Genomic DNA, 11,178 nt, shown 5'->3' on the forward strand with positions numbered 1-11,178 from the left:
AAACCTGTTTTTTCAGCGAGTGCATTCTGGCTGCCTCGTTAGGTGTTCTATTTTCTGAGAATTGTGAGAGTCAAAAATAGCAACGGAAATGTCAGAAAGAGACAGTGACAGAAAGCCAGAGGCATGCCAACCACACACAAAGCATTTCTCGCTCTCTGCCGTATTTGGTCTTATCTCTCGTTTCTTTCATTTGCTGCGCCTTTCCTCTCTGCAGGTTTTCCTGAGCAGAGCGATTGTGTGGCGGAGTTTGAGCTGAGAGTGGAAGTGAGTGGGCGCGAGAGGGATCGTGTGTCATGGCTGACAGCGAAGGGACAAATCTCGAGGACCCTCCCTACAAAAACCTGCTGCTCCTGGGGGCCATCGCAGCAGCGTCGGCCTTCGTGGTCACCATCCTCATCGTCCTCGTCTGTGTGGGCTGCCAGAGGTGAGCGGACGCTCACGGGAAGCTAAACTCCATCCATTCTTCTTGCCCCAATTGGCACCGAGACTGGTCGCCAGCCAATTGCGGGGCACAAACAACTCTTCACATGCATGGGAAATTTAAAGTCTTTGATGATAGAAACTTAAATCAGCTCGACTCAACTTTCTTTGTGCAGCCGAAAATGCCTGACCTCATCAAGGGACTTACAGAGACAAATTTAAAATGTAACTGGTTAAATACACACTGCTATTATTGTCAACACTGCAAATCTTAAAGGCCCACGTTAGATTAGATCAACACGGCAACAAAGACCTCAATCTGATTGGACAAAATACACGTCCATATGCGATACAGCCAAGAGAAAGGTCTGCAGAACTCATTCATTCCGTGAAACAAACAAAAATCATCAGATCTAATCAATTGTATATGTAAGTAAGTTCTTCTTATGTCATTCGGTCAGCAGAGAAGTCTTGCGAAAGTTTTATAGCGTGTTATCCATATGGTGTCATACTTGGATGGAGAAAATAGCTGCTCAGAGAGTGAGATTCACACTCATGTGGAAGAACTGAGATGAGGGGGCGGGGTTAAACCCTCCTACCTGCACCATGGGCTTTGTTATTTTTGTGCTCCATCTTTTGGCTTGCTAGCTCCATGTCAACAGTTGCCTATAGCTACCACCTCCGAGGATTCACAACGACTGTCGCCCTCTTTTAGAATGAGAATAGGAAAAGTACACAAGGAAAGGGAAGCGTGATGAATGGTGGCAATAAATGCTTGCGTCATAGAAAACAATAGAACATCATCATAACAATACGACTCCCTTTGACTTATTCTCGTGTTGATCTTTTCCAGAAAAAGTAAGAGCAAGCACCCTTCAGCCGGAGAGAAAGGCACATCAGTAAATATGGTCAGACGTACTTTCACTTCTCCCTTTTTTTCCTGTATGACTTAAACATAAACAGCTTTGAATAAATGTGCTCATTTTACCATTGACAGCAGGGTACCCTTCGACATCCAAAATTGAATTCCATGAGCAAATCGGACACCAGGCTGCATGAGATCAATCGCTTTCCCTGCAACGGGAACTGTAAGTGATCTATCTACAATCCATACGACGGCAAGAGTTTTGATGATTTACCACCAATTTCTCCTCCGACCGCTCTCTTGTTCAGCTGTTAGTAAGAGCCGCCCCGCCAGCATGGACCTGCTGCTCCTCCACAGTCGGCGCTCCCAGAATGACCTGAGGCCATCCCAGGGGCGCCAGCTTCCGCAGATCCCCACCAGCCCCCAGGGATCCAGCCAAGGAGGAGAAGGGGACATCGGAGGAGATGGGGGAGGCGGGGAGGCGAGAGACCACACTTACACAGAGGTGCCCCTGCGAAATAATCCCACGCCGACGCACGGCTTGGACGACGGCCTGTACGAGACTGTCAGTGTCCGGGAAGGGGAAGCGGGTCCCAAAGCACCCACGGCAACACCGCCAACATCAACTAACATTCCGACTTCAGTCAGGGCCGGCCAAAGCCCCCCTGCCCAGGCCAATGGAGCCCGCAATGGCAATGGAAACGTATGTACATACACACAACTCCATGTTTGCAAACATATTTTCGCAATTGAAGCAGAAGGACACCGTTGGGTCAACATTGAAATAATTTGGCAGCAATTTTATACAACTATCCTAACCCTTATTTGCCTGTCTGGTATTTTTGCAATTTAGATGGTCTTGGAGTGCAAATTAATTGATGAAGTCATTTATAATAGTAGTGGAAGTACTACTTTTTCAAATTTGTGACGTCGTGCTGGTGTTCAAATGACATTTTTAGTGATCAAAACATGTTATTTTAAGTTTTGCTGCATTGAAGCTTTTCCTGGAACATAGCCTCAGCAATGAACAGGGGTTCACTGTAAGCGCTTGCATTTGTCTCTTTTTTTTACAGGGCGGCAAAGGGAATGGCATCATTAACGGAACAATGGCAGGGAAAAGTAATGGGGCGAACGGGGTTAACAGGTCCCCCTTGTCCTCAGTCAACTCCCTGGCTATCCAAGAACCAACTGCTGCCGAATACGCTTCAATTCGCAAGTTCCGAAAGGTAAAAAAAAATTTGATCTGATCTGAAAGTGTGTTGCACATTGTAAAAAATGAATGAGGCTTGTGTTTAAATAAATTGGGGGATTTTTTTTTTTTTGTCTCGTTAAATATTTGAATAAGGCAGACCAGAGCATGTTGTTAAAGTATTGCACTGTATTATAAAGTTTTGAAAATACTCCCTTGGTCTACATGAGAAGTCCAAAAATACCTCTTTATATTTTGTGTTGTTTTTCTTGAGCTTTGTGCATTATGTTTTTACTGCTGACGTCAAGGTTGACAAGACAAACAGGAAGGAAAATAACGGCGCCGACAGCCAGTCAGACCAATCGAGCGTGAGCGACTCGCCCTCGGCTGCTGCTCCGCAACTACAGCGCAGTCAGGAGTTTCCACGTAAAACCCTGGAGCCGTTTCACCTGCATTCATTCCCAAAGGTGACTAATAAACAAAGTGGTTGGGCAATCACTGTGCAGCAGCAGTAGCACAAACCCAATGGGAGGCGGTTGACAAACCACTAGAGGGCACTATCCACAAAGTAAACGCACTTTTAGTGCTGCTTTGAGATGATAAATAGTACTGCACTTTAGGAGCTCTGACTATAAACTGTATAAACATTGTACAGTGTGTATGCACATATTAATTGGACATGGTGAGATATATACGTATATGCATTGTGCTTCAAAAATATATTGAAAAAATATATAAGTGCAAGTGGCTATTCCTAACTATGTTCCTCTCTTTTGGGGGGCTTTGCAGTAAATAAAAGAATTGTTAGCTAGTATTTTGATGTGAGTTGGTAAGCCAGTGAGAGTGTGCAATATTTTGCATTTGGGAGTGCAGATGTGGCTCCTCTGCCTCTTTGCTACAGTACCACGTTACTGGCGTGGAAAGAGTGGAAAGATACATTATGTAACAATTTGCTTGGGCTGCCAAGCTGCCTGTTTATATTAGTGTTGTGCACACACGCGCGTGTACGTGTAATGCACCGCTGTTGGGTTTATCAGCAAGTCTGCCCAGAAATGGCAAACAGGTAGACATCTGCACGATAAATAATGCTCACATCTTGAAGCGATTTTATTCTGGCCTAAATTACATACTGGAAATTACATACAGTTTTGATAACGCAGGCATGTTACACGCTTGGTAATTGGTTTCTAATTGTGTGCAATTTGCCTGCAGCTATAGAACAGTCGTGAAGTTTGAAGTACATTGCAGCGCGGATTATAGTGTTTGAGCATGAAATATCTATACGTGTGTAGGAGGTTATTTTTTTCCAGTATATTTTGCAATAGTATGGCAAATTGTTTTCTACTGCCTTTCTTTTTGCCACCTCAGGGGCTCTTCTCTCTCTATTCTAATGTGGGAGTAGAGTATTGTTGTAATTTGTGGACAGGTTGCTGACTGAACAAGTATCAACAAGTTGCATCTGAAGCAGCATGCATGCAAATTAAATTGATGATGAGTGATATTTGATTTTTTGCAAATGAAGGCTCTAAATAACATTAGAGCCTTGAGATATGAGCCATTGATTGGCTAACTTTTTTTTTTTTTTTGCTTTGATTTAAGAGACAAGATTTGGCATAAAACCAGCGCTGCAGGAACTCACTTCACAAAAGCAAATAGTGAAAAATTCATGGGGGGAAAAAAAGGCTTATATTCACCCCGAGTTTCGAAACTAAACTGTGAATAAAGACAATTACACCTTGTATAAAACAAAAGAAAGTCTGCTTCGGTTAAGGCAAACAGAATGTGTAAAACGTCATACACGTGCTGATGAATAACAGTGGTATCGCGCGCGACGTCAGCCCTTCAGGCAAAGGACATTTGAGCACAAATGGTGGAACAACACATGTAGACAGACACCATATAACCATACTCACAGGCACATTTTCTTTATCCCGTATGAAAAACGACTAATATTATTGCAGCAACTCGCTTTAACTTAGTTGTGTCGTCTCCATGTGCACTATTTTCTTGCCCTCCCTGGCCAATGCACTCACAGCAGAAGAAGCTGCACAGTCACAATGAATTAATCATGATGCATAAACTGCTTGATGCTTTACATTGTATTTAATAATAGAATGCCACTATCATAATGACATTTATAGATATGTGTTTATATATATTTAATTGTTTTGATGAAGATCAAATATATAGCATGTTCTAATTAAAAAAAAAAAAAAACATGACAATAACAGTGTTATCTATTCAACTAGTGAAATTCAATAACTTTTTGCAGGGGTTCCTTAATTTCATCCATATTCGTCTAATTTCACAAGAAATAAAAAAAACAAAAACAAAAAGAGCTTCTGCGCTGTTCATGTTGATTTGGATTACTTTACAGATAAAACTGCAATAGTTACCCGAGTTCATCATTTGATTTATGTGTGTGCCAGGAGCCGGTGTTTATGGGCAATGGTGAGCAATACATCTGGAAGCCACCAGAGGATGACGACATCATCACTTTGCACCCGCCCCCGCCGCCGCACCGCATTGAGAACGGACAGGGACACCCGTCTCCCCCGACTGCCAAGGAGGTAGCGAATCTTTGGTAGTGGGAGGGGAAGGTGCACACAGAAATATCTGTGATTTGTGGCTGCTCTGTTTATAGATGGGGGCGCCCCTTTGATTGGGCATGCCGTCATAACACGGCTGCCCTTGGACCTTTCTGTCATACTCGGCTTGCAGCCAGAGGTTAGGTTACACGCATCACGCAGGCCCAACCCCCCCCCCCCCCCCCCCCTCCCTGCATGAACCCTGGCCGCAATCCCCTGACACCCCCCCTAAGCTAAGTCTCCAACGTACAACCCACCAGATGGATCCAACATAAGCATCACTCGCTTGCAAAAGCTAATCTCTGTTTCTCATCCATGGAGATTTTTTTTTCTTGAATGTTTTTTTCCCCCCTCAAACACCAGCCTGAATGGGACGAACCTAGGCTGGGGGACTGGCTTGCCAACAAACCTATTCTTTCTAATTATATATGGCGAAGATGTCTGGTGGTGAGAGGAGGAAGTCTCCACTGTCCAATCATGTCTCAATGTCACATACCCGACCACATCTGCTTCCACATACAACAGCTCCTCCCCCATTAATCCGCTCGCAATCCACTCTTTCTTTTTCACTGTGCTCGTGCGGCACGCTGAGAGCTACAAGCAATTGGGGAGTCGTCATATCTTACCCGTATGCCGCTTCTAGGGGACTACTAACCTGATCTTCGAGTGTGTTTGAACAAATGTAGTTGGCCTCGGGTGTTTTTCTCTCTCGAAAAGCCTAAAAGTCTAAAGTCGAGAGTTAAAGTAGTTGTAAAATTGCACAAGCACGTAGCGCCCGTCGACTGCCGTTTCCAGAGCGGCCGGCCTTGACTCCACGTTGTGTTATCTCAATTTAGCTGTCTGTTTTGATTTATTTCTCTGACTTGTTCATTGCCACGTTCCCCAGTTTGAAGTTTGTAGCAGCCTGTCTAATTTGTGTCTTCTGCAGGGGAGACATAACAGAAAAGAAAGCGGGCTGAGGGGGGGGGGAAGACAACATACAATGCGCAGGCTTCCTCAACAGCTGCAGCCCAGTTCTGAAATCCCCACCGTCTTGTGACTTCCTTCCTGTGCTGCGCAATGTTGCAAACTCTGTGCACAAACAGCACACGCGTTTGCTCCAACATGCACGGTGCACAGTTTGTGTAAAGGCTTAAAGCCGACACCTTGGGCTTTATTTATCCTAAAAGGTCACAAAAAAGATTTGTCGGGGCATGGGGCGTGTGTCATTTCAGAGAAGGTGGGAGGGAGGGATAACAATAGAGGGCTGCCTTGAGATATGATTGACCCAAGCATCAGTTAAAAAAAATACTGAATAATTAATATAAAAAAAGAGGCATCATGCTGTTTATTTATATTGATTGTATTTTGACACAAAAATGCTGTGGCAGAAATTATTCAAATTCCTCACACGACCTCACACAGGCTTCGTGGCTGTCTTACAGTAGACACGGACACAGGTACAGCAAAGGCCGGGCAATGAATTGAATTTTAATCAGGATTTCAATTTTGGCCTTTCACGATGATGAAAACATTCTAATCAAAGAAAAACAATTGATGTGTGCAACGGCGCGGTGTGCGTTTGCAAAATCCTGCATTATCAAAGCAACTTTTGTTAGCCATTATAACAAATAGCTCACTTCCTTTGTATTACAGAAAGCTGCGCCCATAATTGTTTTTACATCCGAGCCCTCGGGGATAAGGTGGATTAATAAACTCAATCGCAACTTTATTCTTCTACTCTAATTATCATAACGTAATGCACCACACTGGCCAAGGCACTCAGAAAAGGAACAGACGGTAGTTATTTATGTATGTAGTTGAGTTAAAATCAAACTTTTGAATAAATAGTTATGTTTTTTATTTTAACAGTTTTTTTAATATCAATCAAAATAATGGTTTTCCATAATTGTTCCAACTCGAATGTAGAGTACACATGTACACAAACGTCCAATCACAACGCCTGGTTCAAGGCAAATGAAATGTGAGCAAAGTCCATGGCTATACACCATGGGCAGGTTTTTTACATCAACGGCTTGGCCGGCTTCCAGAGCTTTCACACCGCGGCTCGCTGTTGTGTTGCCAAAGCACTTGTGAAACTTTAACAGGTCTATCCACTGAGAGTCTGAACGCAGACTCCCCGGCTAGACCTCGACGAAGCGATAACACAGTTTACTCTGTCTTATCCTAGCCTGTCAAAATAGGTCAGGTTACAGCACAGCGCAAACACAGTGCCACTCTTAACACCCACGCTATCAGGCTCACACCTCAAATTAACAGTTTTCGCCGTTCTCGCCCATGTTCGCACATTGGACCTTTTAGCCTGAAATACCGAAATTCGTTCAATTCAAGACATTCATTCGTCACCATATGCATCCACATCTCTCATTTTTTTTCTGTTGTCAGATTGCAGACACCTACTCCATTGTGTGCAAACCCCAGAAGAAAAAGACTTCCATCGAAAGCAACGGAGCAAAGACCCTTCCACGCTCCTTCGGCGGCGATAAAGGAAAGGGCCGGGGTCGAGGGGTCCAGGGCCAGGCGCGTTCCCAGGAGGAGCCGTGTTACGAGCCGACAGGTGACAGGGCCTGGCCCGCCTGTGTGGCAGCAGAGTCTGACACGGCGTACGCTACCATTGACAGCCACCGTAAACGTGAGCAGGCCAGCACCAGTAATAGCGCAGCTGGCGGTATTGCCACCCTTAAGAGGAAGAAGCAACAGGCGCCATCGGTTGCGCCTCAAGGCTCCGCGTCCAACCCCCTGCCTGTTCGGGGCCTGCCCGGGGGAGATAACTTCTATGAGAGCATCAGCGATGTGAAAGGAGGCAACAGCTCCAGCACCACCACCATCTTCACATTTAATGATGGAATGGAGATGTATGTCACCGGCCTGTAGCGGGCAGACATGCAGATACGGCCCAGAAGGTTCGTAACAGAGACAGTCCTGTTCACTTGCCATAAGGTTGCTGTACATACTTTGAGATACTCTGACTACGCCAGGCAAACGAAATGACGATCAAATTTGTGTTGACATCAGGTACAAACAGGGTTTAAATCCAGGTTCAGACTTTTCCTTCATTGCTCTATAATTTCGACCCTAAAAGGACCAAAATGTTTTTTCATAAAAAAGAAACAAAGGACAGGACAACTGGAATATTAATCTTCAAACATACTGTATCAGTGACTTAACTCATGTTCATGGGCATCATTTTCCATAATATCTTTATTTTTGTACGAACGGTGTTTATTTGACTTGTGGCGTGACTCACAATTCGAGCACATTTGAATATAAATATATATGTACAGAAAACATAAATGCATGATTTGTGCAAACCACAGAGAGCAGTGGCAATAATGCTGGCTATATTAGGTGAAGGAGGCCGCACTTACAAATGCACACACACACATACACACACAAACTTTTGTGGGCACTTATGTAATATAAGCAGATGGATGTCACCGAGATTTTTGGAGCTCAGCTCAACCTAAGCAAACATCTGAAACAGGTTCCCTGTGCATACTGACCTGTTGCCAGGCAGGGAGAGTTGTGGTGTTTTGTAAAAGCAATGGCAAACTAAAATGAAAGCCAAGACTAGTGAAGGCATTCATTTCACCAACCACCATCAATGTTCCCTTAAGCTTAAACTTATTGGTAGTTACTCTCTCGGTAACGCCTCTGTGTTTGATCCTCAAGGTGATTATGACATCAGCAAACAATTCACATTCAAATTTGACAAATATCTATAGATAGCTTGATGACAAACCTTCCCTTCTCTCTCTCTCTCACTCTCTCTCTCTTTCTCGCTCTCTCGCTCTCTCTCTAACACACACACACACACACACACACACACACACACACACACACACACACACACACACACACACACACACACATTCATGAATGCATGCTTGGCATCGTTTTACAGGGTGAAGCGATCAGGTCCAGCGTTGCCAGAATGTTGAGCAAGAGTTATACGGGTGGCGGATTTCACAATACAAGACCGTTAACGTATTAGTATAAAAGAATTTCTTCTCAAAGGCTTTAAAGAAGTGACTTTTTCTTTCCTTTCAAATTTACTATTGCACTCAACAGCTGCGGAAAACACCGTCCACATCCCGTACGCTGTCAATGTTCCCGTTTGCGCTCCGGCTCCGAGTCAAAAGCTGTGCTCTCGATGGTTTTCAAAGTGGTTGGAATAGTAAGCGAAATGTTGAACTCAAAAGAAAACAACCGTGGAGTCTCCTCGCCCTCTCCTCAGCCTGCTCTCCGGCCCCCGCATCCTTCATTGTAAACAACATCTTTTTCATGTAGCTTTGGGGAACGTTAACAAAAGAACGAAGGACAAAACAAACCCTTAATAAATGGGCCTGAGGTTACGAGGGATCTAACGGATTGATCTCACTGTGAGAGAACCATGCAAATATTTCAAAGGTCAGTAGCATATGTGTTACGATGTGAAAACGTGCATAGAAGCAAATGCACTAATGTATTTTATTGCACTGTTCATTTTTTTTCCTCTCCTTTTTGGACAATGAATAGCTCACGCCACTGCCATGAATCAAGTCTGGTCTGTGTTGGTGCAATTTATTCTGCCTGATCCAAAAAGTGCATGCATTAATATATGGAGCTAAAACAATTCTTGTGGTACTTTATTAATCTCATGTTTGTTAGTCTTTTGTTGTACTTTTTGCCATGTAATGCACAGCAGAGTTTTTTCCCCGACTCCAAAGCAGCGACCAGGAGGAGGGGAGGAACTAGAAAAGATTGATTGAAGCCACAAGGATTTTAGGCCTCACTGTTTATATTCTGCAATGGGGGGAGAAAGAAGGAGTGATAGAAGTGGGGGAGGGAGAAGGAGCGAAAAGCATGAAGCTGGATGTGGATCACCACGAATGGACACAGACCCAACAGTCTCCTCCTCCTCCTCCTCACACACACGTCGTACACGTAGTGAGCGCACACTGCAACACTGAGCCATGTGCGTTTCCAGTTAAGGGGAGGAAGCACTTTTTGCCCCATGCCTACACTCCCTGCCTCAGCTGTGTTCACTCCCGATCATGGACACAGAACTCGCTTTTGCCCTGCTTCTTTACTTCTCTGTCTTGCTGTGCTGGGGGTGTTGATGTCCACTTCTGAGAGCGTGAATGTCATGCTTGGTCCGTTCTGACCACATTGCAACGTTGCCCCAACAACTGTCCGATATGAAAAATGGCAAACAGCTGAGAAACCTCTCAGCAACAATGCTGGCTGGCTGTTTCTCGCTTTTAATCCTTCCCCCCCGAGCTGTCACTTTAGGCCCCATTTTCTTTATCTTGATACAAAAGCACTGATATGATCTATATGGTTGGACATTGTTGTACGCTGATGGAGACAGATGTTCGCTGCACAAATACACTATGGATATGTAAATGTGTAAAATACTCCAATACTCTGCTGCTGTTCTGATGTTGTCACAATGTATAGTTTGCATTATATGTGTTGGGAAGGGGTGTGGGGGTCAGCTGGTTAGCACAGACATATTGTCATTTGTGGGTGTAAATTGTTTCCTGCTTTCCATGCACATACAGATGATGACTTTTAATTGTCTTTGGATATAGTTATGGGCCATAACAACCGTAGCCAATACTGCATCCTCTCAAAGCACAGGGTTTAGTTGGAAACAAATACCCCCAGACACGTGTGTGTAATTAGATATGCATATGTGTGTGTGTGTGTGTGTGTATGTATGTATATATATATATATATATATATATATATATATATATATATATATATATATATATATATGTATGTATATATATATATATATATATATATATATATATATATATATATATATATATTTCACACACAAATTATATTATGGCAGTGCAGATATGCAAAAGATTGTAATGTTTTATATTAATCTTCATAAAATATTAAAGTGAGTTTTTACTTTTCTAATAAAGTGGCACATTATGAAGTTTTTGTCTTTTGCTCAGACAGTCCCCTCCTTTGTACCAGGTAGGGTACAATGTATATTGCAATGATCCTACTCGCAATTGTTAGCTATTAACAAAGCTCAAGCAAAGCACACAGCCTTAATGTTATCTGCAGTTATTAAAAACTAGCATTGCAAGCTGACAAATGAAATAACT

General features: G+C 43.5%; 1 protein-coding gene across 2 annotated transcripts in view; it reads left to right on the forward strand.

Moving 5' to 3' along the window:
* The window catches only part of LOC147062484 (uncharacterized), a 32,254-nt gene extending 21,291 nt beyond the window's left edge, over positions 1-10,963 (forward strand). Inside the window, exons 2-9 of one of the 2 annotated variants that reach the window (XM_085927146.1) lie at positions 215-424; positions 1,274-1,328; positions 1,418-1,508; positions 1,594-1,988; positions 2,359-2,511; positions 2,783-2,941; positions 4,904-5,044; positions 7,448-10,963. In XM_085927146.1, coding sequence (XP_085783272.1) covers positions 294-424; positions 1,274-1,328; positions 1,418-1,508; positions 1,594-1,988; positions 2,359-2,511; positions 2,783-2,941; positions 4,904-5,044; positions 7,448-7,936 — 1,614 coding nt within the window. In that variant the 5' untranslated portion in view covers positions 215-293 and the 3' untranslated portion in view covers positions 7,937-10,963. The remainder of the gene's footprint in view (positions 1-214; positions 425-1,273; positions 1,329-1,417; positions 1,509-1,593; positions 1,989-2,358; positions 2,512-2,782; positions 2,942-4,903; positions 5,045-7,447) is intronic. The other variant, XM_085927155.1, reaches the window with a different exon arrangement.
* Positions 10,964-11,178: the final 215 nt, after the last annotated feature.

The sequence above is a fragment of the Syngnathus leptorhynchus genome, chromosome 1 (genome assembly GCF_054491065.1).
Source record: "Syngnathus leptorhynchus isolate UIUO chromosome 1, UIUO_Slep, whole genome shotgun sequence".
NCBI lineage: Eukaryota > Metazoa > Chordata > Actinopteri > Syngnathiformes > Syngnathidae > Syngnathus > Syngnathus leptorhynchus.